Source organism: Leucopleurus acutus, assembly GCF_964270905.1.
Source record: "Leucopleurus acutus genome assembly, chromosome: 18".
Classification (NCBI taxonomy): domain Eukaryota; kingdom Metazoa; phylum Chordata; class Mammalia; order Artiodactyla; family Delphinidae; genus Leucopleurus; species Leucopleurus acutus.
In genome coordinates, this window is record NC_139160.1 from 63593654 (window position 1) to 63619547 (window position 25894).

Here is a 25894-nt window from a genome sequence, read left to right on the forward strand (position 1 = left end):
CTGAGCAGGCAGGGAATCTGTTCATTTCTCCTGCCTGGGAGGCAGGAAACAGCTCACCCTCCAGCCTAAGGCGGGGAGTCAGCCCTTTCCCTCCTGACTCTGATTCACTCTCACTTCAAAGCCAAACCAAGGGATGAAAACCAAGGAAAGGGCAGTGTCCAAAGAATATCTGTGGGAAATCTAACCTGAGTCCATTCTTAAAGTTCTTTATCTCTTAGAAAGAACTGGTAGCTGGGAACATTTTCTATGGCTTCAGGAGCAGAAAAAATGAAATCGGTAATGAAGCAGAAACATCATGTCAATTGCTTAAAGTTCACTCACGTTTAACGTTTCACACCCCATTTACAGTCCGGTTCTTTCTCCACCAAGTGAAAAAGGTAGCGTGTCCTCTGGGGCTTAACAGGATGGCTAGCTCTGCTTGAAGCACCCCTCTCTCTGTGTCTCTCCCTCCTTCCCTTTCTTCCTCTCCAGGGGTGAGAGGTCTTCATGCCAATGGAAACCATCTGTGGCTCAGTGACCCTCCCACCCCTCACCTGAGCACCAGGAAATCGCACAGCTCCTTGCATCATGAATAAAAGGGCAGTGATCCTTCTGCAGAGCGCTGCTTAGGTTTCAGCTATCTTTGCCTAACCTGCAGAGCCTCCTTTTGAGTTTGGAGCCACCGTTTCGTGTCTTGATCGATGAAATTGAAACCTGCGGCGTTGCTTCCACACGCCAGGCATTCCAAAGGGATTTGACAAAAAATATCAACATTTATTGAGTGACTTCTTCGTTCCAGGCTGTTATGGGCTGAATTATATCCCCCCAAATTCATATGTTGAAATTTCAACGGCCAGAACCTCAGAATGTAATCATATTTGGAGATAGGGTCTTTAAAGGGGTAAATTCAAATGAGGCCAGTAGGGTGGGCCCCAATCTAATCTGATCGGTGTTCTTATAAGAAGAGGAAATTTGGACACACAAAGGGACACCAGGGGTACAGGTACACAGAGGAAAGACCACGTGAAGAGACAGCAAGATGGTGGTTGTCTGCACCCCCGCCAGCACCTTGATCTTGGACTTCTAGCCTCCAGAAGTGTGAAAAAATAAATTCCTGTTGTTTGAGCCCTTAGTCTAATACACAGGCAGTATTCTCAAGAATAAATATATGAACTCAGTTCATTCTTAAAACAAGCTATGTGTGTACAGAACAGGAGGAACATCATTAATATCCTTTCGCAGACAAGGAAACTAAAGCCCAGAGCAGCTAAAAATTAAAAAGTCAGAAAAGGTTAGGTGGTGAATAAGTGACTGAGCTGGAATTTAACTGCCCCATACTGAATGACTGCACTCTACTGTCCCTTTACACTCAGAGGAGCCCTTCCTTAGGCGTTGATATGTTTCTCTTGCAATCTTGAAAGAACAAAGAAGAATTTCTTTTTACTCAACTGAAGGCATGGATTATGGTATCTGGAAATAAATACTAAATAAATGAACTCCTCGATGTCCTCACTTTAATTTTAAATTCCCTGAAGATGAGTTTATCAGTCAGGATTTTTCATATTGTAAGAGACAAACGAATTTAAACTGGCCTAAATTAAGAAAAAAGTGGGGTACTCTCTGACTGCTTCAAACACTCCCTCAAGGAGACAAAATGGCTGCTGTGATTACAGACCTCACATCTTCCCACCATATCACTCAGGGACGAGACCATGACTTTTGGCCTTATTTCCTAGAATCCTCAGTAAAAATCCCTTTCTGATGTTTCGGCTATCAGTTTTGCATTCACGGCCGAAACGCTGCAGCCAATGTTATGGAAAAGAGTAATTGGTTTAAGACCATTAGGTTTCCACCAAAATCACAGAGCTGAGGGTACCAGGAGAGAGACGGTGGAGACTTCCCAAAGCCCTGTTAAATTTTCCAGGGGTTAGGGAAAGGAAGGATTGGGGAGTTATTGGTTAGTGGGTACAGAGTTGTTGTTTGGGATGATGAAAAATTCTGGAAACAGATGAGGGTGATGATAGTACAACATTGTGAGTGTACTTAATGCCACTGTATTGTACACTTAAAAATGGTTAAAATGGAAAGTTTTATGTTATATATGTTTTGTCACAAAAATTAATTTTAAAAAAATAGCTTTCTTAATATGTTTCACTTCCATGCCAGCCAAGGGCAGTTCGTGTTTCATCCCCAAAGTGCCCTTTTGCCATTGAAAATAGCCCTTGGGAGCCCTCCCTAACCACTGAACCAGTGCCAAGGGCAAGAAAAGGTACCTGCCAAGTGTCAACAGAGAATTATGTTCGGATTGTACAGAACACGGACTTGTGACCGGGCTCAGGAAACACGGTGCTATTCACGGGAGCTGAGAACCCTTATCTTCAACTGCCAGAGGTTTCACACAGGGAGATAATTAAGGTCAAATCACTTACTGGTGGTTTGAATAGGGGAAAAAATAGTGGGCTTTTTAGGTAACATATTTTTTTTCATGACCTTTTTAGTGTACAGAGGAAGGGAATGAGTTCTAGTGGGGCTAAGCTGACAGATATAAACAGGAAATGAGCTGCAGAGTCTTTCTGTTCTCCTGTGACTCTGTGTAGTTAGGTACGTACCCAGAAGTCTCATCAAAACTTCCAGAGGCACGGAGTTCTTATCCTCTGACAGCTACAACACAGGTGAGCAGGTTGCCCTGTGATAAAAGCCACTCGGTGGCATCCTCTCTCCAGCAAACAGAAAAGCAGGCAGTTTTCCTGCCACCTAGCTGCAAGGTGAGCTCCCAGTAATTTGATGTTCCGAGTAGCTGTTGTTTAAAAACAATGAATTCACATACATTGCGGCCAGCATCAACCCCAGAACGATTTTATCCTGCCTGCCTTTGTGCAGCTAAGATGGAAAATGTGGGCTGTGACAAACTACAGCAGAAAAGGAGCAAATTTGCATGTCACTGGGTTGGAAGAGCTCCTTGACTGTCGGAGAGGCCCGACGAGGCTGTCAGGCGCTGGCAGACAGGAGCACCAGGAGGCAACAGATCTCCGCTGGGCACGGCTGACAGCAAACGATTCCGAGTCAGCACAGGATCAAAGAGTTGGGACTGTCTCAAGGAAAAGTGTTAAAAACACAAAGACGCCCGCATCTTGATAAGAGCACCTGGCTGGAAAGAGAAATGCACAGAAAGGAAGAAACACGACCTTGAGTCTATAAAATGTTAACAAGACTCAGAATTGTAAAATGCCTGAAAGGAAAAGAAAAAGTGCAGCTCACGTCAGAGTTTCAGAGCTGAAAAGGTTGGAAGTTATGTGTTGGCCACAACTGACGAGGAGAGCGTGGTACAGTACTGCTCGGATTATGACTGAGATTACATTTCTGTTTTCAAGGCTGATCCGTCGCTTGAGTTACTCGTGAGACAAAGCATCGACACGTGTGGCTTAGCTGAGCATCACTCCTTGGTGTGGAATGCAAGATTTTTGAAATACGGATATTCTTTTAAGAAGGAAAAAGCTGATTAGTAGCAATAGTCAAGACAAAACTCCCCCCACCCCGCTTTTTTTTTAAACCAAGAAAACAAGGTTTACTCAAGTAGCAAAGAATCGTGATTTGGGACGTACAACTATGGGGAACCCCATGCAAGTCCCCAAAACTTGCTTTTTTAAAGAAGCAGAAATATTAGAAATGAGACTTTAAGTAGAAATATAAATAATAAACTTGCTGCTTTGGAAATTAAGTGTTCAGCAAAGTGTGCCACATAATAACATATTTATCAATAGGGAATAAATGAATGATTTTCCTCCGGGGAAGACTGCAGCATTCTAAGTGTCTTGAATCTGACTTCCCCATTGCTGCTTTGAGGATTTTTTTTTTTTTTTTCCTTTTCCCTACTCACCATAAAAACAGCTACTGTCACCGTGTCTGGAATCCCCATTCAGAGAGAACCACCAGAGAAAGAGAATAACAGATAGAGCCAGCTGGAAAATTTCAGCCCCAATTTTTTCACTTAAACAAAACTTCTCAGAATAAGCAAACAGATGCCCTGCCTGTTTCCCCCCTCTAATCTTTACCTGGGTGTACATACTAGCAGAAAGAGCTTCACAAAACCTAGATAGAGACCCTGTTTTCTTCATTATTTGAGATTCTTTACCTTTGCAATCACCTAATATAAGATAAGCCACTGTGGGCACCCAAGTAAACATTTGCTTTGGGTACCACCATGCCAATAGTCCAGTCTTGAAAAGTGAATTTTCCACAGTAAAGGACATTTTCTGACACTGCTCACACCTACACCCCAATTCAGATATTTATATCTGGTTTCAATTCACTGATCCAGTATTTTTCTAAAAACTTTACTGAAATTTACCACCTTCTCAGTAACAGGTTTTTTTAATTTAATTTAATTTATTTATTTATTTATTATTTTTGGCTGCGTTGGGTCTTCACTGTGGCACACAGGCTTTCTCTAGTTGTGGCTAGTGGGGGCTATTGCTGTGGCTTCTCTTGTTGCGGAGCACGGGCTCTAGGCACGCGGACTTTAGTAGTTGCTGCACGTGGGATCAGTAGTTGTGGCTCGTGGGCTCTAGAGCGCAGGCTCAGTAGTTGTGGCACGTGGGCTTAGTTGTCTGCGGCACGTGGGATCTTCCCGGACCAGGGCTCGAACCTGTGTCCCCTGCATTGGCAGGTGGATTCTTAACCACTGTGCCACCAGGGAAACCCTCAATAACTGTTTTTAGTTGAAAAAGAAGTAGTCCCTATCTCCAGCTGCAGTATGATCATATAAATAATATTTGACTAAATTATACCCTCTGTGTATCTGACAACCATAAAAGAGTTTTGCCCAGTGGCCTGAAATGTTCACCCAGAGTTTTATGGCTTGCAGGGGAACATTTAACATTTCAAAGTACATTGGAAAGGAAAGTCTAAGAGCTTTAATTATATGATTACCTTGCCTGCACAGGAAATCATTTCCTTCTAAATATTGTGCTTTATCTGTTCTGATTTTTGAATTGATGGCAAACCTTCTGGCATTTGTTTTTTTCTCTGACCCCAGGCAATTAACCACGGTAGAGGAAAACAGCTCTAAGAACTTTACCAAAATTGTGCAATTTTCTAATACAACACAAGAGGGCAGGTTTTGCTTTACTGTGAGCCTAATTCCTCTCAATCAAAATGGTCATTTGTGCTCATTACAAATTCAGAAACACCCAATAACATACAAAGTGAATGAGTAATCAGAGTGTCTACTCTGGCAGTGAAATCTCTAGTATTTTAATAAAAAGGGACAAGTTTAAGCTTCTCTCTGTTATGTTTGGGAGACACTGTGATAGTTTTAGCTTTGTTATAAACCATCAAAGGAGCAGAGAATGGCTAGAAGAAAGGACCAAATTCCGTCATGTTACATCCAAGAATTCTGGCTTGAATCAACGTGGCAAATAACATAAGTGGGTTAATGGTTTCTTCCAAATAGAAATACTGTTGGTGATAATATACAGAGCAGTCAGGCCTTGAATAGGAAGCTTGTGTGTTTGTTTGTTTTGTTTAGCTTTCAAAAATTTTATCCTATTGCTCACAATTTTCTTGTGTGTTGCTTTCAAGATTTCATTAAACTACCTACCCAAGTATAATTAAATTCACAGGAATTATTTTCATCTTGAACTGCCATTATAAGTAAAGTATCATGTTATCTTTGAGAATTTCTTTAGTTTCACCAATGGGTCCATCCATGTAAGAAAGGCACTGATTTTGCCTGGCTATATCATTTGCCCACTAACTCCTTCCACGGAAACAAGGCTTTTAAGACACCAGATGGTGGAAGGCCCTATAATGATACTGTGAGGTCTTAACTTTCTACTCTTGTCCGTATGAATGGTAGAATTAGGGCCTACCAGTGGTGGGGAAAAGATACATCCAAGAAGAAAATATGGCTGAGAAGTAGCCCCTCGTATTAGGTTGTATGGAGTAAAATTCTATCTAGCATAGGCACAACTCAGAATCTGAAAGATAGGCTGCTATTCATTTCATGGCAGCGATACAAGACCCCATTATCTTATGTTTTATCCAGTACATGTCAGAACACATGCCAGAAGCCCTGAATGAAAAGTTCTACTTTGAAAAAACAAAATTAAAAAAAAAAAAGTTCTACTTTGAGATTAGTTCATGCATTCAAAAAATATTTACAGAGTAATCAGGATGAACAAGGCCCTGGAGAAATAGGAAGAGTTGGGTTTTGCCACGGCATTGAAGAGAGTAGCTATCTCCCACTGAGGGGGCAGGGGGTAGGGGAGGGGAGGTGAATTCGCTCTTTTATGTGCCTGTATCAATTAACCACCACCGTTTTCTAGCTATTTATTTAAAGTGCTTTGATACAATGGCATTGGAGCTATACAGAGAGCTGTACAACCTGACCTCTAGGAGCTTCAAATCTAGAAGTGGAAGCGAACGCCATGTAAGCATTACCTCTATTGGCTCTAATTTCCTTCTTCGGGGCGTCTCCAACAAGCTGACTGAGCTGAAAGGCTCCTCTAGGAGGAGGCTGCCTCCCTAGACAGTGACTTCAAGTGGCTTCCCTACTCACCCCCCACTCCAATTTCAGTCTTTAGACTTTAGACTGTAGGGACATCAGAGGTGACTCTTTACCTGGGAAAAGGGGTAGTATCTCCTTTTCCTGCCTATATCATAGAGAGCTAGGAAGTAGCAGTTGCTTAGAAACTCAATAGAAATTAGAAACACCAGCATATTTAAGGACTTCTTTTTTATTTAATTGAAGTATAATTGATATAAAATATCACACAATTTACAGGTGTCCAATATAGTGATTCAGAATTTTTCAAGGTTATACTCTATTTAGAGTTATTATAAAATATTGGCTGTATTATTTCATACCTGACAATTTGTACCTCTTAATCCCCTACTTCTGTCTTGCCCTTCCTCCCTTCCCTCTCCCCATTGGTAACCACTAGTTTGTTCTCTATATCTGTGAGTCTGCTTCTTTTTTGTTTCATTCACTACTTTATTGTATGTTTTATATTCAAAGTATAAGTGATATCATACAGTATCTGTCTTTCTCTGTCTGACTTATTTCACTTAGCATAATGCCGTCCAAGTTTAAGGACTTATTTTCAAAAGTGAAGTAGTTATTATGTATTTTATGTATATACATAAAATTTCATGTATATATCGAGTGCCAAAAAGATGGGAATTGATGTTCACAAATTAAAAAACAATAGCCCCCAACAGACGAACAATAATCTGCAAAACAATTTTTATTTTCCTCTTGAGTAAGTTTTCTACTTCTTGTTAATGTGAGATTAGAATTATTCATTAGGATTATTATAATTAACAATGTTAAATCCTAAGCAAGACACAAATTTATGTCAAAGAATTTTAGAATTAGAAGAGAATTTAATTCACAAAGGAAAGATGTTATTGGATTTCATTTCACTTTTGAATGTTAGCTTTTAAGAAGCGTTTCTTTTAAAATCATACTTCATATACACACAATTTTTCTAATACTACAGATAGAAGCATATAAAGCAATCGGTTCATTTTCTTCAAGGTTGAATATTTCCCCCCATCATTGAGACGTATGGCTGTACAATGCTCGGTGATATTTTCTGAGTTTATCTGCATAGTATTCACTGTAAGTAAATACCAACTTTTTACTCTACAGGTTTTTTCTACCTTTAGATTTGCTGAAAGGCAGTCATCATTGATTTATTGTAATGTTAGAAAATGCTAGAAAATTTTATTACTCTAATATGAACTACAAAATTAGGCAACTATTTCTCTTAGGAAGGCATCATAAAACATAATATTTATGAAAAGTTGCACACACTATAGTTAAAAGGAGCTAAGTGTAAATGGTTAGTCTTTATTTCTGCCGCAGATAGATCTTGCTTTTAAACAAATCTTATGAGAATATGATGTATGAAAATTCTGATACACTCGAAGGATAAGCTAGAGGTGGTTATGTGCTTTATAGAATTATTCATAATAGTTCGTCCATAAAAAGTAATTTCCCCTGGTGCTTTTAATGTATAATTGATTTATACACAACTTTTCAGGAACATACCTACCACGCGCACTTATATCTTCATCTTAAGATATTTCTCTTTTGGTTTAAAAACAGGACGTAAAAATGTGTTCCCCAACAACCTTGAGTTCAGAAAAGAAACCTGCCAGAGTGGACCATGTTAATAACACATTGCTGAATTTTCCATGAATTCTATCAAAGGCAGGCATTGAGATCTATGCATGTGGCTCTGGTTAGAGGTCCAAGCAGGGCTTCACCCCATGAAGGACTCTGGGCTGTCTTGATTCTCCTCTGCTGAGCCTACTCTCAGATATACTTTATGAGACTCACTCAAATTCAGTTCAGATTGAGCTCTGTCCATTTCTCTGGCTTCTGCATTCTTATTCCGGGGAATAACACTGGGTATTGGTAAATCTTGCACCCTCTAGCCCCCCCATATGGAGAAGGCTCCAGGGTGCTCTTAAGCCCCATTCTTCACACACATCCATTCCAGTAGAGAGGAGCTGAAGTGAGTGGACAGAAGGGCCACCTCGGTGGCTTCACTCCTACTGCATGGATACCAGACATGAACAGATGAAACTGTCTTAAGAGCTCAAAACACGTTAACTCGTCAGAAGTAGGGATCATCTTGATAAGCCTAAACATTTTCGTAAAGACTGCCTCATTCTCATCTCTCATAATCTGATGATTACTTAGTGGATCATAGCCATTTCATTCCGAATTGTCATATTTTGTATGGATGGTTTGCTTTTAAATGATAAGACGCAATTAGCATTTGTAAGTAACGTCAGTACAGGGCAGCATTAATGAATGTAAAGTCAACTCTTAAAAATAAGCCAAATGCATGAATAAGTTTTCATCTGAGGCTCCCTAGCAAAGGAATATGGACGCTGGTGATAGCTCTGCTGTTAAGAACTGCAGACTCTTTATAAACTCTGTAAAGTCTAATTTATAAAAGAGAACCAAATTGATCATTCATTCATTCGTTCTCCATCCTGTATGGAAAATAAGGCCTATTTTCATCTTCAAGGCCATTTTAAAGGCTGGAGAGAACAAGAGAAAAGAAGAAAAAGAAGCCGCAGAAAGATGACCAGGAAGCCACCTAAAATCACAGATGTTTACACCTACAAGGGACCTTGGAGACTCATGTAGCACCTGCATCTTCCTGCCCCCATCCCTTTACAAATGAAGACGTGTGGGCTGAGAAAGATTTAACCATGATCTTGTCCAGCTCTCAAATTACACTGACCTGCAAATTTCAATGAATCCACTCTATCAATTTTTTGGGGTGCTCTCAGAACACGAGGAGGCTTAATCAATATGAGGAATTATTAACAAATACCACCAATCATCAGCAGCTCTACCTTTGTTTGATGGTAGAGACACCCTCAAGCACTTTAGCTTGTTTGTTAGATAAACAACGCAAACCAGAAACTACAGCTAAGCATCTTCCGTATTTGGGATCACCACAACAGGAGGAGCTATGCCAAAGATCTTCAATGAAAGGAAAAACAGTGAGGATTCGTTTGCTCACTGTCAGGGTCAGAACTAAGCCTTGGCCAGCCTCTTCTCCAGGGTAAGGCGTGAGCATCTAGGCTTCTTCTGTGTATCTCTTCTTGCTTAATTGTGTCTCCATTAAGGGTGTATATCCTTTTCGGACTCTTCTATATTGAAGGAGAAGCAGCAGTGCAAAAAGACCAACCAAAACCACCAGCATCCCCATAAGCACTGAGAGGGTTGTGGTCCAATCTGAAGTTTCTTCAACTGAAATTAAAGCAGAAGAGAAGGGTCTATGATTGGGATTTTCATCAGCTGAATACTCTTAGACAAGGGAAGAATAAACCTATTAGCCTTTCACATGCACTTTTGTTGATAAAGCAAAACTACACCGGCCGGAATAAAATTTATCTTCTCCTTCCTTACCGACTATTTATCATATCCACAATTGTTTTTCTGGAGGAAGTGGGAAATGGCATTCCATTATTTGAATGTAGATTATTGCATTTTAAAAATTTCTTACGATAAATACTTACACAGAATAAACCCTCCAAGGAAGTATATAACTACTTTTGTGAGTTAGAAACTCATTTGTAAAAAAATGCATGCTAAAATGGTATCTGGGGAACTGCAAAATATACAACCTTCAGGTCTAGAAATTCTTCTATTGTCTCTACCTTTTTTATGGGGTGATAAGTGAGTAAGACAAATGAGATTGGCTATTATAACAGAAGAGAATCAATAGCAAGAGCAGAAGGAATTTGGACCCATTTAAATAGTTGTGAATAAAATCTGAATCATCACATGATAAATCCAATCCTCTATTCAAATATATTTTATAAGCACTTTTCCACAAAATTAATGGATTTCATTTTTGTTGTTTCCTTAAAAATTATCATATCCTTGGCCAGCTGTTCTTAAATTCAGTTTCTCTGAACTGGGTTCTTGTTCTATACTCTACACTTCTCTAAATGTAAGATTGTCCTTCTAGTTATTTCCCTCCAATCCCACAGAGGACCCTGACTCATCACAATGGTGTTTCTCCAAGAGGATTTTAATTTGTCTCCTCCTGCAGCAATCTGGCAGGATCTATTGCCATCTTCATCTTCTTAAAACACAGATTTTTATTCTGTCATTTCTTGGTTCAGGAGCCAAAAACGATTGCCTTTGTTATTGTCCAAACTCCTCTGCTTAGCTTTTCTTTAGTTACTTATTATTTTTTAATTGTGGGAAAACACACATTACATATGTTTTACCACCTTAACCATTTTTAAATTAAGTTCCGTGACATTAAATACATTCATTTTTGTGCAGTCATCACCACCATCAATCCACAGAAATTTTTTCTCTTGCAAAACTGAAATAGTAATTCCCCAATTCTCCATTCCCTCCCAGCCCCTGGTAACAACCATCCTACTTTCTGTCTCTATGAATTTGACTACTCTAGGTGCCTCATAGAAGTGGAATCCTAGTTTTTGTCCTTTTGTGACTGGTTTATTTAACTTAGCATAAGGTCTTCAAGGTTCACCCATGTTACAGCATGTGATGGGATTTCCTTCCTTTTTAAGACTGAATAATATCCCATTGTATGTATCGCCCACTTTTTTTTATCCATTCACCTGTCATTGGGCACTTGGGTGGCTTCCACCTTTGTCTGTTGTGAATAACACTGCTATGAGCAGAGGTGTACAAATATCTCATTACTTGCCTTCAATTCTTTGAGGGTATATACATGCCCAGAAGCAGAATTGCTGGATCGTATGGTAATTCTACATTTAATTTTTTGAGGAGCTGCCATATTGTTTTCCACAGAGACTACCCTAACATTCCCACCAGCAGTGCACGAGGATTCCATTTTCTCCACACTCATCAACACTTGTTACTTTCTGCTTTCTGGATGTAGAGTGGCATCTCGTGGTTTTTGCCCAGCTTTTAAAGCGCTCAGTAACCAGGCCCTTCTCTCAAATCCAACTTTAATTCACAGTTATCTACCCAAGCCCTCCACTACAACCAGACCTTCGTCTCATGGTCCTCTATATAGACTACATGTGTCTTTCACAGCCCTGTTCCCTGCCCTTCTTCAATCTAACATGCTCCCTTCTTTCCCCCTCACCTACCTAAGACCTACCATCTCTTTAATCTAGTTCAAGACCCAGCTCCTTTCCCAAATCCCTCTCTCCCTTCTCCAACCTTTTGTTATAGTTATGTCTCCCCAGGCAGGATTGTAAATTTCTTTGTTAAACCAATAAATGAATGTAATTTGTATCTTCTATTGAGTTAGTGCATTCTGGGCATGTTTAGACTCTTGGTCTGTACCTGTTAATTGGCTGATGTCAGAAGACATGGAAGCATGGTCAAAATGCACATTCCAAACTTTCTGATTATTATTATATTCAATCCCAGAGAAAAGAGAAAGGTTTCAAAGAGATATCCTTAGCTGAGCAAAGAACAGAAACTTCAAATCAGTAAGCTGCAGTAGATGTAGAACTGGAAGGAAAAAGAAAGGACAGGGTCCAGGGTCTGAAAGGCTTTGAAAGTTAGAGAGACAGAGAGAGAGAGACACGTGACCTCAGAAATCATCTTGATTACTTTGCACCAATGGGGAAATGCCACCAGCAGATAGGCCGTATGTTTTGCAGCTTCTTGAAAAATTTAGAGATTTTTAAAATTGTTTTACCTTCCTTTCTCAACCTGTCCTAAGATTCTTTAAATGGCACATGGCGCTATACTGGGGCCTGGGCAAATAAAAAAATATAATGCCCCTACCTACACTTATCAAAACATCCTCCCATATTTTGAACCAGGTGGAAAAGCTAACAAAAAACCTACAACTTAAAAACATGACTTCAACAATTTCATTAAAAAAAAAAAATGTACACAGGAAGCCCCGTGCAGCCCAATCTATTGGCAGGCCATTGTCATCTTCACAAACCCATTCAGCAGGTGTGGTACTGGCTAACTGGGGGAAAAAAAAATTTGGTCTACTTACAAACTGATGCAGGGGTATAAAACAAACAAACGACGACAGCTGTCTTTAAATTTTTGGTAGTGTATTCATCATAGATTTTTTTGCATGAATTTGGGTTTTTGAGAATATTACTCCTTAGCTCAATTACTGAGTTTTTGGCCTGCCCTTGAACTTTGTGCCTGAGGCACGTGCTGCGTCTGCCTCACCATAAGCCCAGCCTTACCTTCAGGTCCTGCTAGTACCCATCCGTAGGTGGCTAGTGTATTTTGATTTTATTGCTTAGGCATTTCAAACCACGGCCAGTTTTCAATTAATGCAAGTAGAATTGTCAAATCGGGTGTAGATACTTTCCCTGTGAAATAAGTTCTCTTAACAACTTTCAGTTTTCTAAAACAAGAGTCATCCAACCAGTCCCTTTTCTGATGTTTAACTGGTAGTTTAAAGGCTCATTTTGGTAAATATAGATACTGTATAAAATTGCCAATAAACTTAACTAGACCTGAGTACTTCAATTTAAGGTCGTGGTTTACACTAGAAAGAAAGGAAAAAGGAGAGAAAGCTTCTTTAGAAGATGAACGAATCATGCATTTAGAAGTTGCATTAGTTACCTGGCAGATCAATGGCATAGCTATAGCCAAGCTGGTCTGCCGTTAAAAAGAGTTCCTCATTAGTCACCGGAGGGAAGAAAGGAACCATGTTATACATCCGATTGTGACCAATGGGTGCCAGTTCCTGAGGCCAGGCATCCACAGGGGGATTGAATCTTTTCATCCACTCGTCAAAAACGGCATCAGTAAAGGAATGAAGGACCTGCAAGACAGTTGAACACGGTGTTAACATTGATAGGTCTGTTCCAATCAGACCAATCTGATTGGAACTTTCTCTAAAATGAAATAGGGTTGGTTCTTCTTTTTTTTTTTTGCGGTACGCAGGCCTCTCACTGTTGTGGCCTCTCCCGTTGCGGAGCACAGGCTCACGGGCCCAGCCGCTCCGCGGCATGTGGGATCTTCCCGGACCCGGGCACGAACCCGTGTCCCCTGCATTGGCAGGCGGACTCTCAACAACTGCACCACCAGGGAAGCCCGGGGTTGGTTCTTCTTGACATCAGGAACTTCTTGGTGACATACCCACTGGCATATTTAGTGACGTTTCCAAGGCTGTATGGCATATCTCTCCAAACAGGATTATAAACCCCTTTGTTAAGACAAATGAAAGTTCATGTTGCAGATTTAACATTGGTTTAGGAATATTTGAGGCCTTCAACAAATGCATGTTAATTATTAGGTTCAGAAAAAAAGGCAAGTGTGTTGAGATATATAGTGTAGTCAGTATTCAGATGATTTGGTTTTAACAAGAGAGAAAGGAAACGTGTTTACCAGTATTATAATACAAACAGATAGTTTAAAAAAAAAAGACAGAAAGAAAAGAAAAGAAAGAAAACATCCAAAATGGGTGTTCAAATTTTTCTCACCAGGAACACCCTTCTATGTGCTCATTTTATAACCCTATCATCTGAATTCTCAGTGTTACGCCAGCAAAAGTCTAAAAACATTGTAATGCACATAGTGCTGTTTTATTGTCTCAAGGAAGCTAAGTCCTTTTCAAATACAGCAATTATTACATGTTTTAAAATATTAACAGCAAAATTTCACATTTATAGTCCTGATTTTGCAGCAGGACGTAAATGTGAGAAATCAGCCCCGTGGTTAGAGGCTCTCTTTCACTCCTAGACTGTCGTTCAGGGAGCCCAGGGGCCCTGTCTGCTTTTCCTTCCCTGCTGTGTCCCTAGGGCCTGTCAACCCAGGGTTTGCTGCAAGGGGGAAGGGGGACATTTATTTCAATAAATACTTGTTAAATGAATTCGTTTACCAATTTACCAATTATAGAGCTCGTCAAATTATACTATAACTTGTTATTTGTTTATCAATTTCCCCTAACAAGACCCCTAACTCCTAAAAGCCAGAGATAAGGCCTTTTCATCTTTGAAGTTTTAGACTTAGCATACAACTTGGACAGAGTAGATGCTTAATAAGTTTCTGTTAGCTGATGACAGTGCCATGCAAATTAGTTTTATATTTTGTACAATTCAGCCAAACAGGCCTCTTTCTAGCAAGTGCTATTTCCCTGTCTGCAATCCTGTTCCTTCTGTTTTCTGGCGTCAGAGTCTTTCAAGACAAGCTCAGTGGTCCCTGTACTGAGACATCTTCCCTGACTGCCCTCTTTTTTTTTTTTTTTTTTTTTTTGCGGTACGCGGGCCTCTCACTGTTGCGGCCTCTCCCGTTGCGGAGCACAGGCTCTGGATGCGCAGGCTCAGCGGCCATGGCTCACGGGCCCAGCCGCTCAGCGGCATGTGGGATCCTCCCGGACCGGGGTACGAACCCGCATCCCCTGCATCGGCAGGCGGACTCTCAATCACTGAGCCACCAGGGAAGCCCAGTCTGACTTCTCCCTCCTTCGCACTTCTTAACCCTTTTAATTGCCTTGCCCTTCTGGCTTGTATTACTGTTGTTTATTTAGTAGATAATAGTTTCAAATCTTACCCAAAGTTTCTTGTAGTTAGTCCACCCATTCAGGCAACAGTGAGAGCTTTCTACATTCAGGGTAGTAAAAAGAATCAAGTGATTTACTGAGGGGATTTTTTTCCTGAATGGACTTTTAAAGTTCACGGCAGAGACAATCATGTTAAAAACCAAAACATCAAATTGTAAGACCTGGGCTTTCACAGAGAGAAAGGATTTTCTGAGTTCTGAAATCTTGGCTTTGAGTAACAAAATTTAAACCCCGGAGGAATAAAGGCATAGAGTTTATCGCATGAGCAACAACTTGAGAAGAACACATGACAATGCTAGTGACCAATGTCTCCCACAAGAAGAGTTCAGAAACAGTTCATCTTTGAGAAGGGGCCTCAGCCCTGGAAAAGGAGCTAAGTGTTAGTTGTTGGTGTGGGTCCCTGAAAACAATATCACATGCCCTAAATCCTGGAAACTCCACATAAGGTTAAGAGGTTCCCAGAGAGGGCAGTTGTGCTTCCTTCTCCAGGCGTAGCCTCAGGAGCCTGCCAGCCTCAAACAGAAGTTTTGCCTCAAGCGTGGAGACCAAGCAATAGCTGTACAGTGTCTAAGTGTAGCAAGCACTGTGGGTTGCTTACCCAATAGCCTTTCTCGGCTTCTTCCACAGTAACTTCCTTTGTGTTTGGGGTGAAACAATGTGTCAAGTTATCCATGAGACTTAACTGCAAGTCATTGCATAGGACTTCTAGGACATCTCGTTAAAGGTGGTTGTCTCGCTTAAAAGTGTCCCCTTTTCATTTTCCATCTCTGCTTGCTGCTTCCTGGTACATGGATGTGATGGCTGAAGCCGCAGCAGCCATCTTAGCAGCTAGCAAGCAAAGTTAAGAAAAGAAGCCACTCACCAAGGATGGTAAAACAGAAAGACGGAAGGTGTTCATGATGACTATGGAGCTACTATTCCAGCCCTTGGACCGCCTGCCACTAGAGGTCTTTTACACAAAGAGAAAAATAAACCTCTTTTTTGTTTAGGCTTCTGTAATTTTGGTTTTCTGTTTTAAGCAGCTGAACCAAATGCTAAGTGATACACAGAAAAAGGGGTGTACCAGAATGTATTTTCCAAGCAAGGCCATACAGCATCTCTTGAACTTTTAGATACTGTCTGAGTTCAAGTGAGAGATCAAATTGTGATTTACGAAAAGAAATAAGAGACTCTCAGGGCATAGAAAGATGCAGATTTAATGCTGTAAGAGGTAAATAACTGGGTGAAAGCACTAGAATTAACCCAGCACAAAGTGTAAATAATTAAGGAGGGAACAACACTCTAAAACAATTCATAATTTGGAGAAATAACAGGGGAAGAGTAAGAAGGAGAGATTATAGGTCTCAGAAGGGTTGTTAAACATTATACAATAAAAGCTCTAGTAGGAACTACACACAGAGTACCCAATTTATAGAATGTAGTAAAAACAAAAAAGGCCAGTGTGTGCCAAGAAGATGCAAAAAAGGCAACAGACAAAATGCTGTGAGCAACAATATATCCAGAGGCTAGAAAGAGAAGTAGTGCAACCTGGAGACTAGGTATTTTTGATGAAGTTGTGAACATTGTTCCTCAACGAAATACCCTGAATTGCTCTTGAGAAACTAATGATATGTTTGTTGGACACAGGTTGAAAATAAGCTAAGTTAATATCTCTATAAAGGCCAAATGTAATTTGATGATAATAAATAAAAACAGAACAAAGTAAAAGTAAACTGTTGTTGACTTATATCTGCTATAGAGATTCATAGTTACATTTTGGCATTAATAATTGAGTGCGTCAGGAATGAGGTTACAAATTTCGGTATAAAACTTATTCTATCTTGTTCCAACAAAGTGTGGATAGGTACAGGAAGAAAAAAACCCCACTAAATTTCAACTTGCGAGGCAGTATTGAAGAAAATGTGATTACATGGGCTTTCGAGGTAAAAATTTTTAAACGTAACCCTTGCAGAAGAAAGCAACTGATCGACAAATGTTGTGCTTACAGGCATAAAGAAACTTAATAAAGTACAGGGAAAGCATGCATGCCTTTCTCAAGATCATTGGAGGATAAAGTTACTACCAAACTTAACCTTCATTTAAATGGCTGCAAATTCAGATTGCGGCCACATGGAATCTCGTGATGACAAGAGAAGAGTATCTGTGCCTGGAGGAACATTACTATCGAAACCTGAGGCTGACTGAAAACACATCTGTACTTTATCAAAGACCAGCTCACTGTGGTTTTCACCACTTGAGTTCACGTATTACTATCCAGAAGATGTCATTCATAATCAGAGTGGATCTTACTGTGGTAACATGATGATGCTCTGGTCCTCTAAGAATTCATATCTGAGCATTTAAAAGTCACATGATAGACACACCGTTCCATATGAGAAGCTCTAATTTAAAATTTAAGTTAGAAGTCACAAGTAAAAAGTTGGGTCCGAATTTCTAAATGAGAGAATTCCTAATGGTAACTCCTAAAAAGCATAGCTAACCATGCTTGTTATTTTATGGTATCAATAATATTTATTTATCCTTGCCTTGTTCTGTCAAGGATTTGAAGCAGTGTATAGTCAAGATGTTGGTTTTACATACCTAAATAAGCCATATGCAATAGGCATGAAATAGTTACACAACACCCAACTTCTACTTAGCTGACTAAGCTCTCCCACAGGGACATGAGTACTCCATAGACGTCACATTCAGTGAGAGAGAAGAAACAACCAGATAAAATGGGCATTTGAATAATAATAGTCTCCCGGGCAGTGCTCAGCCCGGATGGTGCGTGTTTCCCGTTTTGCTATAATTTTCTCTCCCTATCCTTTTCTACCCACTCTCTCACTGCATCCTGAGCAGACAGAATAGAAGGTATTTTTCAGGCATTTTGGAGGAGTTACATAGGGAAAGCACCCTTTCTGCACAAAAGATTTGTATAATAGCATTGGATACAAAATATACATATGTATACATAAAATTATACAGTATACACTGTATGTAAGATATGATAGCATGCATATAAGAAGAAATATCAAGAGCATTAGGAACTCAGTTGCTATACCCTTGAGGAAGAAAGCTTGTAGTTTAAGCATTAAATTTTGAACAGATGCAAACAGAGAACACAGGAGAGTTCTGCTATTAGTATGTCAATTTAAAAGATGTGATGTACGCTGAACTGCATACATCATAGGCAGACAATACAGGTTGAAAAGAGAGGACCAGGGTGATGTTAGAAGAGATTCTAGAGAAGAACTGAGATACTCCCAGGCCATTCAAGACTAAGGGACCACCAAAGCTCTAGGAGAGAGGAACTCAAATGAATGCTAGAACCATCTTAGATTTGTATATAAATTATGGTTTGCTGTTATACTACTTAATTCATCAATAATGAAGTGTATATAGTTCATCTCTTAGTTACAGGTTTAGTTCTTCTCAGTACAGTATGTGTTTATCCTTATAAAGTCTAGAGTTGAAAAGAACCCCTTCAGCTCCATTTAGCCATTTAGCATGTACAAGTTAAAAATCAAACCATCCCTACAAATTATTGTGTATAAAATCAGCCACAAGGATATATTGTACAGCACAGGGAATATAGCCAATGTTTTAAAATAACTATAAGCCAAGTATAACCTTTAAAAATCGTGAATCACTATATTGTACACCTGTAACTTATGTAATATTGTACATCAACTATACCTCAATAAAAAAAGAGTAAATAAGAGTATATCACAATAGAATGTGGTACACACTTCAGTCAAGAGTATTTCTTGTACCTAATTAAATATTATTAGAGCTTTTCAATTATTAAAAATAAAATGAAATAAAATAAAACCACCCAGACTGAGCCTATAGAAACCCTGCCACCCTGGGAGCTCCTGCCCAAGCAGGTGGCCAGCCACCCTTTCTGGCACCTCAGCTCTTGTAAAATTCACCAAGATGTTATGCTACTTAGGAATCAGTGGCTGTCTATCTCAGTTATTTAAAAATACATATATTAAATAAGTAAATGTGGCATTTTAAAGTCATGAATCCTTACTCATGACAAAACCAATGCCCTATCTTTTCAAAAGTCAAGGGAAATTATTCAGACCTGCCTCACCAATTAGTGTTAATTCCTATCAACATGATCTCACAGGACAATGTGTCCTCAGCTATAATGAAAGCAACTGTGAAGTGATCAAATTAGAATTGTCTAAACTGACAAAAGGCAAAATTGTAGCTGGAAGACTCCACGTGGGGAAATTTTTGAGGAGAAAACTTTTCTTATAATCTCTGCTCAGCCACTTACTAGTTCATCTGATGTTGTACTCAACTCTTAGCCTCTCTGAACTTTATTTTCCCCATATTTAAAATGAGGAGAGTTGTTTACCAGACACAGTTTGTGAACTTAAAGGACTATGTTTGCATGGCATCTAGTGTAGGGACACATTAATAGATGCTCAATAATTTATTGCACACAACTAAGTGCTAACCACTAAAGAACCTAACCACTGTTCCGGAGATTGGATATTGTATCAATGATCACATTAGCTTCCCTTAAGCTAGTGAAATTTAGAAAATACATCTTTATATGAACAGAGTATTAGGTTTCCAAGAAAAATAAAATATCAAAAGAGGATGTTGTATTTGTTACTAACTTACATAGAGAATAAATCATTTAACTAATTCTCTTAAGAACCTTTAGTTTTTTTTGCTCTCCCAGAAGTCATTATCCTACATGAACATGCAGATCACAGAGAAGGAAATGCAAATGGTTCTTTAAATATGTGAAAAGATGCTGAGCTTCACTTAGAAGAAAAGAAATGAAAATTAAATTCACTGAAATATTTTCACTTATCACATCGGCAAAGATGAAAAAGTGTAATAACATACCATATTAATGAGAAAGAGTCGGGAAATTGTCCCTCTGCTACATAGCTGGTGGGAGAAAAAAATCATTCAACCTCCCAGAGGACAATTTGGCAACATCTATCAAAATTTCAAATGCGTTTATTTAACTTCTGAGCCCGTGATTCTATCCTCTTGACTTATCTTACATGTTCATTTATTGCTGTATTGTTTGTAAAGCAAAAGATTAGAAACCACCTAAACATCCATCAGTAGGAGACCAATTTCAGGAAAAATTCATGCTACAGGATACCATGAGGCCTTTAAAAAAAAGTGTTTAGAATAGGTAAAAAACAAAAACTAAAGAGTAAAACAAAGTCTCTATAGTACGCTGCCATTTGTATAAAAAAGAGAAATATTATACATAAATATATGTGCTTGTATACCTATAAAATATATCTGGAAGAATAGGGAAAAATGGGAATGGATAGCTGGGAGGTGATATTGATACAGGGACTTCATTTTGTGCCTTTTACATTTGAACCTCTTATAATGTTATAATTCTTTTTAATTAAAAAATTTAGGAAACTATGTAACAACCTAAAAATGTGTGCATTATATTGGCAACTGTATAAACATATAAGAATATGAAACAAAATAAGCAGAAATATTGAAATGAAATTATGGACATCTAAAAACTTTTTTGCCAATATTTCTGCAATTATAAATCATTAAACCATTAATACATTTAAAATTGACATAAAACAATGTTATTTTAATTACTCAAGATATTACTCTATGACTTTTTAAGAAAGATAAATATAATAGACCCATTTTTAAGTGTTTTGCTCTTGATGGGAGAAAAGCAATGCAAGTGCTTTGCTCTTGATGGGAGAAAAGCAATGTCCTATATACTTCTTTTGTAAAATTTCAACTAAACTCATACTAACTCAGAAGTATTTTATATTTGCTACTATGACCTATTAATTTTAGTAATTTTACTGCAGCCTAGAAAGGTAGAGTCTGATAAGGTCTTACAGGCTTAACTTATTGTAATCCATTAGATCTTTGTTTTTAGAAACTCATTTTCTCTTTTCTTGGTTTATGTTCTTAAATTCCTTTCTTATCCAAATGATTGTCATTGTTAAGAAATACAAATAAACAACAAGGTTTTACTGTATACCACAGGGAACTATATTCAACATGTTGTAATAATCTAATAACCTATAATAACTATAACGGAAAAGAATCTGAAAAAGAATACATACAATATTGTGTTAGGTTCAGGTGTGAAGTAAAGTGATTCAGTTACATATATAATATATACAATATTATATGTAAATAAATTGACTATAGCTCAATAAAAAAAGAAAGAAATACAAATGGTAATAAGGCTGCTTGTATGTCTTAATTCCATTTAGAATTTCAGCATATAAGGTGAGGAACAGACACATGAGCTATTCAGTGAGTACTAACCATGCAACCTATGAGTCTCCTAGCTACTGTGGAATTGAAAGAATTACAACTTGCCAAATGTAACTTTCTAGGAGGACAATATCCAAATACACTTTAAGAATATTATCTTTAGGAATTGGGAAGAAAGTTACTAGTCTCTAGCATAGTTTCTTTTGTGGCAGTTAACTATTTAACTTTTTAGTCTATTGGTTTCCCTCTTTTTTTTCTTTTCTAGGTTATACCTACATTTAATATTGAAAACAGAACTACTTAGCATTCCTGTGACCTAATATTATTTTCCATGATAAATGTGTGCATTTCCTTCAATTACCTTAAAATTAGAATTTCAGAGATCAGTTCAGAGTTTTTCCTGCATTTTAGCATTATACCTTCTTATACTCAGTATTGCGATCATATACAACTTTGTATTTCTCTTGCTTGAAGAGATTTCAGAAAAATAAATTTAATAAATGTTATATGCAATGTTTTTGCATAAATTGACTCATGAATTTGAAATTCCGGAAGCTATAGCTCTGTTAACTTAAGTGCTTTAACCTGGCCTTCAATACTGTTGAAGCTGAATTGGCTTCAACATGAAACTCTTTGTAAACAGCCTAAATTAACTGTGAGTTCTGGAGCTGGTGCCAAAACATTACTCCTTCTGTACCTTCAGAGAAGGGCTGTGGCTTTTTGTCTATTTATATATACATAACTTATACCAAAGAAAACAAAATTTTAAATATTAAAGGTATTAAAAGTAATGAAGACAAGGACGATTAAACATCTAGTGTCTTTGAACTACGTGTAAGTCACGGAATTCCTCGTCCATAAAGTCATAATGTGGGCTTCTAACTAGAGCAGGAAGAGAAAGATGACTAAAGAGACATCTGTACGGCAGAGAAGACACTGATCCCTTCAAGCTGGGGTTGGCAAACTAAAGCCTGCTGGGTAAATAGGGCTCGCAGCCTGTTCTTGTCAATAAAGTTTTATTCGAACACCACACTTGCAGGCAGATAGGAGAGGGGGAATCCCTGGTGGGAAAGAACCAGATACAGCTTTTCGACATAAGAGAGGCCATTTTAAGCCTAAGCCGTTTTGTGATCTAAGCCTGTCCTCAATGCTTGCCCTTGAACAGGCCTCAGTAATAACAATTTTAAGGAAACAAAGGAACAAACTGACTGTTATCAGGCAAGAGAAGTAACTATAGCAAAGACAACAAGTTAGCTGTCTTTGAAACGGAACTCTCAGTTCCGTTTCAATGGTAAAGATTGGCCTGAAGCACTTTCTTGAGCTCTTCTGAAGAATCTAAACCCCCCTCTAGCGATCAACCACCTGATCAGTGGAAACTAGGAGATGATGATGTTAACCTTTTCTGACTTGTGACTTCAATCAACTAAAGATTGGACTCTGTCGACCTTTGCCCCAGTTCTATGCTGACTCTCCTCTGCGCGAGCCCCTTCATGAATATTCATATACCCTTAGCTTAAAACTTCCCATATTTTGCTGTTCCCAGAGACACTGCTTTGGGAAATAACCCCAGTGTTCTCCTTACTTGCTGCAAGCAATAAATCCTTCCTTCTTCGGATCAATCTTTGGCTTGGTTGTGTCTTTTGGCCCAATGTCGGCCAAGAGACTGAACCCAGTCTTCGGGTAATACACTCACTTGTTCATGTATTGTCTATGGCTGCTTTCATGTTACAGTGGCAGGGTTGCGTAGCGACAACAGAGATCATCTGGCCTGCAAAGCCTAAAACACGTGCTATCTGGCCATCGACAGAAAAATGTTGTCAAGCCCTGCACACTTAGGGGGTTTCCTCAAAATAAGGACATAAGATTTGGCAATCCTTGAGACTTAGGATTGAAAATCAAATTACTAGCAACTACAGAAATGCAAATCAAAACTACAATGAGGTATCACCTCACACCAGTCAGAATGGCCATCATCAAAAAAATCTACAAACAATAAATGCTGGAGAGGGTGTGGAGAAAAGGGAACCCTCCTGCACTGTTGGTGGGGATGTAAATTGATACAGCCACTATGGAGGACAGTATGGAGGTTCCTTAAAAAACTACAAATAGAACTACCATACGACGCAGCAATCCCACAACTGGGCATATACCCAGAGAAAGCCATAATTCAAAAAGAGTCATGGACCACAGTGTTCATTGCAGCACTATTTACAATAGCCAGGACATGCAAGCAACCTAAGTGTCCATCAACAGATGAATGGATAAAGAAGATGTGGCACATATATACAATGGAATACTGCTCAGCCATAAAAAGAAACGAAATTGAGTTATTTGTAGTGAGGTGGATGGACCTAGAGTCTGTCATACAGAGTGAAGTAAGTCAGAAAGAGAAGAACAAATACCGTATGCTAACACATATATATGGAATCTAAAAAAAAAAAAAAAAAGTGGTTCTGAAGAACCTAGGGGCAGGACAGGAATAAAGATGCAGACGTAGAGAATGGACTTGAGGACATGGGGAGGGGGAAGGGTAAGCTGGGATGAAGTGAGAGAGTGGCATGGACATATATACACTACCAAATGTAAAATAGACAGCTAGTGGGAAGCAGCCGCATAGCACAGGGAGATCAGCTCGGTGCTTTGTGACCACCTGGAGGGGTGGGATAGGGAGGGTGGGAGGGAGACGCAAGAGGGAGGAGATACAGGGATATATGTATATGCATAGCTGATTCACTTTGTTATAAAGTAGAAACTAACACACCCTTGTAAAGCAATTATACCCCAATAAAGGTGTTTAAAACAAAAAAATTACTAGCATCACCATTATCACCTTTGGTAGGAGTGAAAGGTCTTGGTTTAATCCTCAATTTGTCAGAGGATTCCGCTGTTCTACTCAACAGTTTGGAGTACTGGGTAGGAGTGACATGTTTTCTTATGAATATGAGTTGTATGTACAAATTTTATAATTTAAAATGTGTGTTTTAATAAAAACTTATTTAGAGACATATGGTGTCAATAGATGTGTAGACAGATAGCAGAGAAGGTAGACATCAAAATGCTTGGCATAATCTGATGGCTGAAATGATAGCCTGAAAAGTGATGTGAGATATCAAGTTAGAGTCAGGGAACAAGGACCATCCTACAGAAGAACAAAGATGGCAATGGAGGATCACAGACAAGCCCCCACCTTGTAAGAAGTTGGGACCAGTAGTCCACATTTCTGATGGCAAAAGCAGCTCATTTTTAGCCAGAATCCTTTGTGAAGTGAGGGAAGCCAGGACCAAACACCAAACAGATCTTTGGACCTCAGGTACCTGGGCATCATGCAAGGGTCACAGTACCTGCACAGTACTTCCAGCCCATCACTTACCTTCAACACCACTCATCCCACCAATGAAAAATCTCTCATCATTATGCTAATGTACGATATATTATGCTAAATTATGGTATAATTTATAATATTATTATGCTAATTTTTGAATCCACCTCTGGACTGTAAACTCCCATCTAGGGTCATTCCAAAGCTAACCATCTCTAAAGTAGAGGTTTCTGATTAGGGAACTTCAAATGCTATCTAACCACCCCTATGCTGTAGATTTAAATTAACTTACATATGCATACATCCCATTCACACAGAGAATAAAACACACACCAAACCTTAATCTTGTTGTAAAGCACATAAATCCAACACATTATCTAGAAAAGTTTTCATCTCTTCTGAGTCTTTGAACATACCACAAAAACAGGATCATTGGCAGCAGAATGTGGCAAAGCGTTTGTCCCGTTCAGGAAGGAATGAACCAAATTATGAAGGTTCATCACTTGAGAGTCCAGGGTCCCGTCTGCTTTATCAAATCCTTCCAGGGCATTCCTGAGAGAAATCAGTATGTCAGTGACAAGAGTCATGAATTGATAAAGGTCCCTTTGTATTGTTTCCAGCCTAGATAATAGTCTTCTATTTTGAGATTGTGTCGGGAAATGGGAAGCTCTGTTGTAGCTAAATAGCGAAGAATTAGCGACAGCCTTTAATGAGATCTTCTAAAGAGAAGGGAACTCCTAATCCATGCTACTTCCACACCTGCTTGGTTGGAGTCTATATCTTTTGTGTACTGTATGACAATTATTTACTGTCATATCTGTCTCCCGTGCTAGATATGAACTTCTAGAGGACAGAGACTGTGGTTTCTTCAAATTTGTATTTCCAGATCTCAGTACCATGCCCAGCACATGGTCTGAGATCAATAAATATTCTTTTGAATTCACATATAATCTTATATTCCTATTTCTCCACTAAATAGATCTGCTGTTTGACTGTAATACATTCAGCATTCTAAACATATCCCCAAATTCCCCTTACCTTTCTCTTTTTTTCCCCTCCTCATTTTCAGGAAATTTTAATTGTCCATACCCTAACTCAGTAATCTTCAAATTTAAGCATACATGAGAATCACTGGGAAATAAAAATACATATTTCATGCCCCACTTTCAGAGTTTCTGATTCAGTAGGTACAGGCTGGGTCCTAACAATCTGTGGTTCTTTCTACCTAACTCCCAGGTGATGTCAATTATGATGGTCTGGGCGCCACACTTTGAAAACCACTCGCTTAACTAAAATCTATATGGAATGCAATCTGTGTCGACTGCACTTG

The 25894-nt window shown here is 38.9% G+C and overlaps 1 protein-coding gene across 1 annotated transcript in view; it reads right to left on the bottom strand.

Moving 5' to 3' along the window:
- Nucleotides 1–9587: 9587 nt before the first annotated feature.
- The window catches only part of DCT (dopachrome tautomerase), a gene marked incomplete at both ends in the record, with an annotated part of 31134 nt that continues 14827 nt past the window's right edge, over nucleotides 9588–25894 (bottom strand). Inside the window, 3 exons of the mRNA XM_082859161.1 lie at nucleotides 9588–9760; nucleotides 13070–13271; nucleotides 24981–25116. Coding sequence (XP_082715287.1) covers nucleotides 9588–9760; nucleotides 13070–13271; nucleotides 24981–25116 — 511 coding nt within the window. The remainder of the gene's footprint in view (nucleotides 9761–13069; nucleotides 13272–24980; nucleotides 25117–25894) is intronic.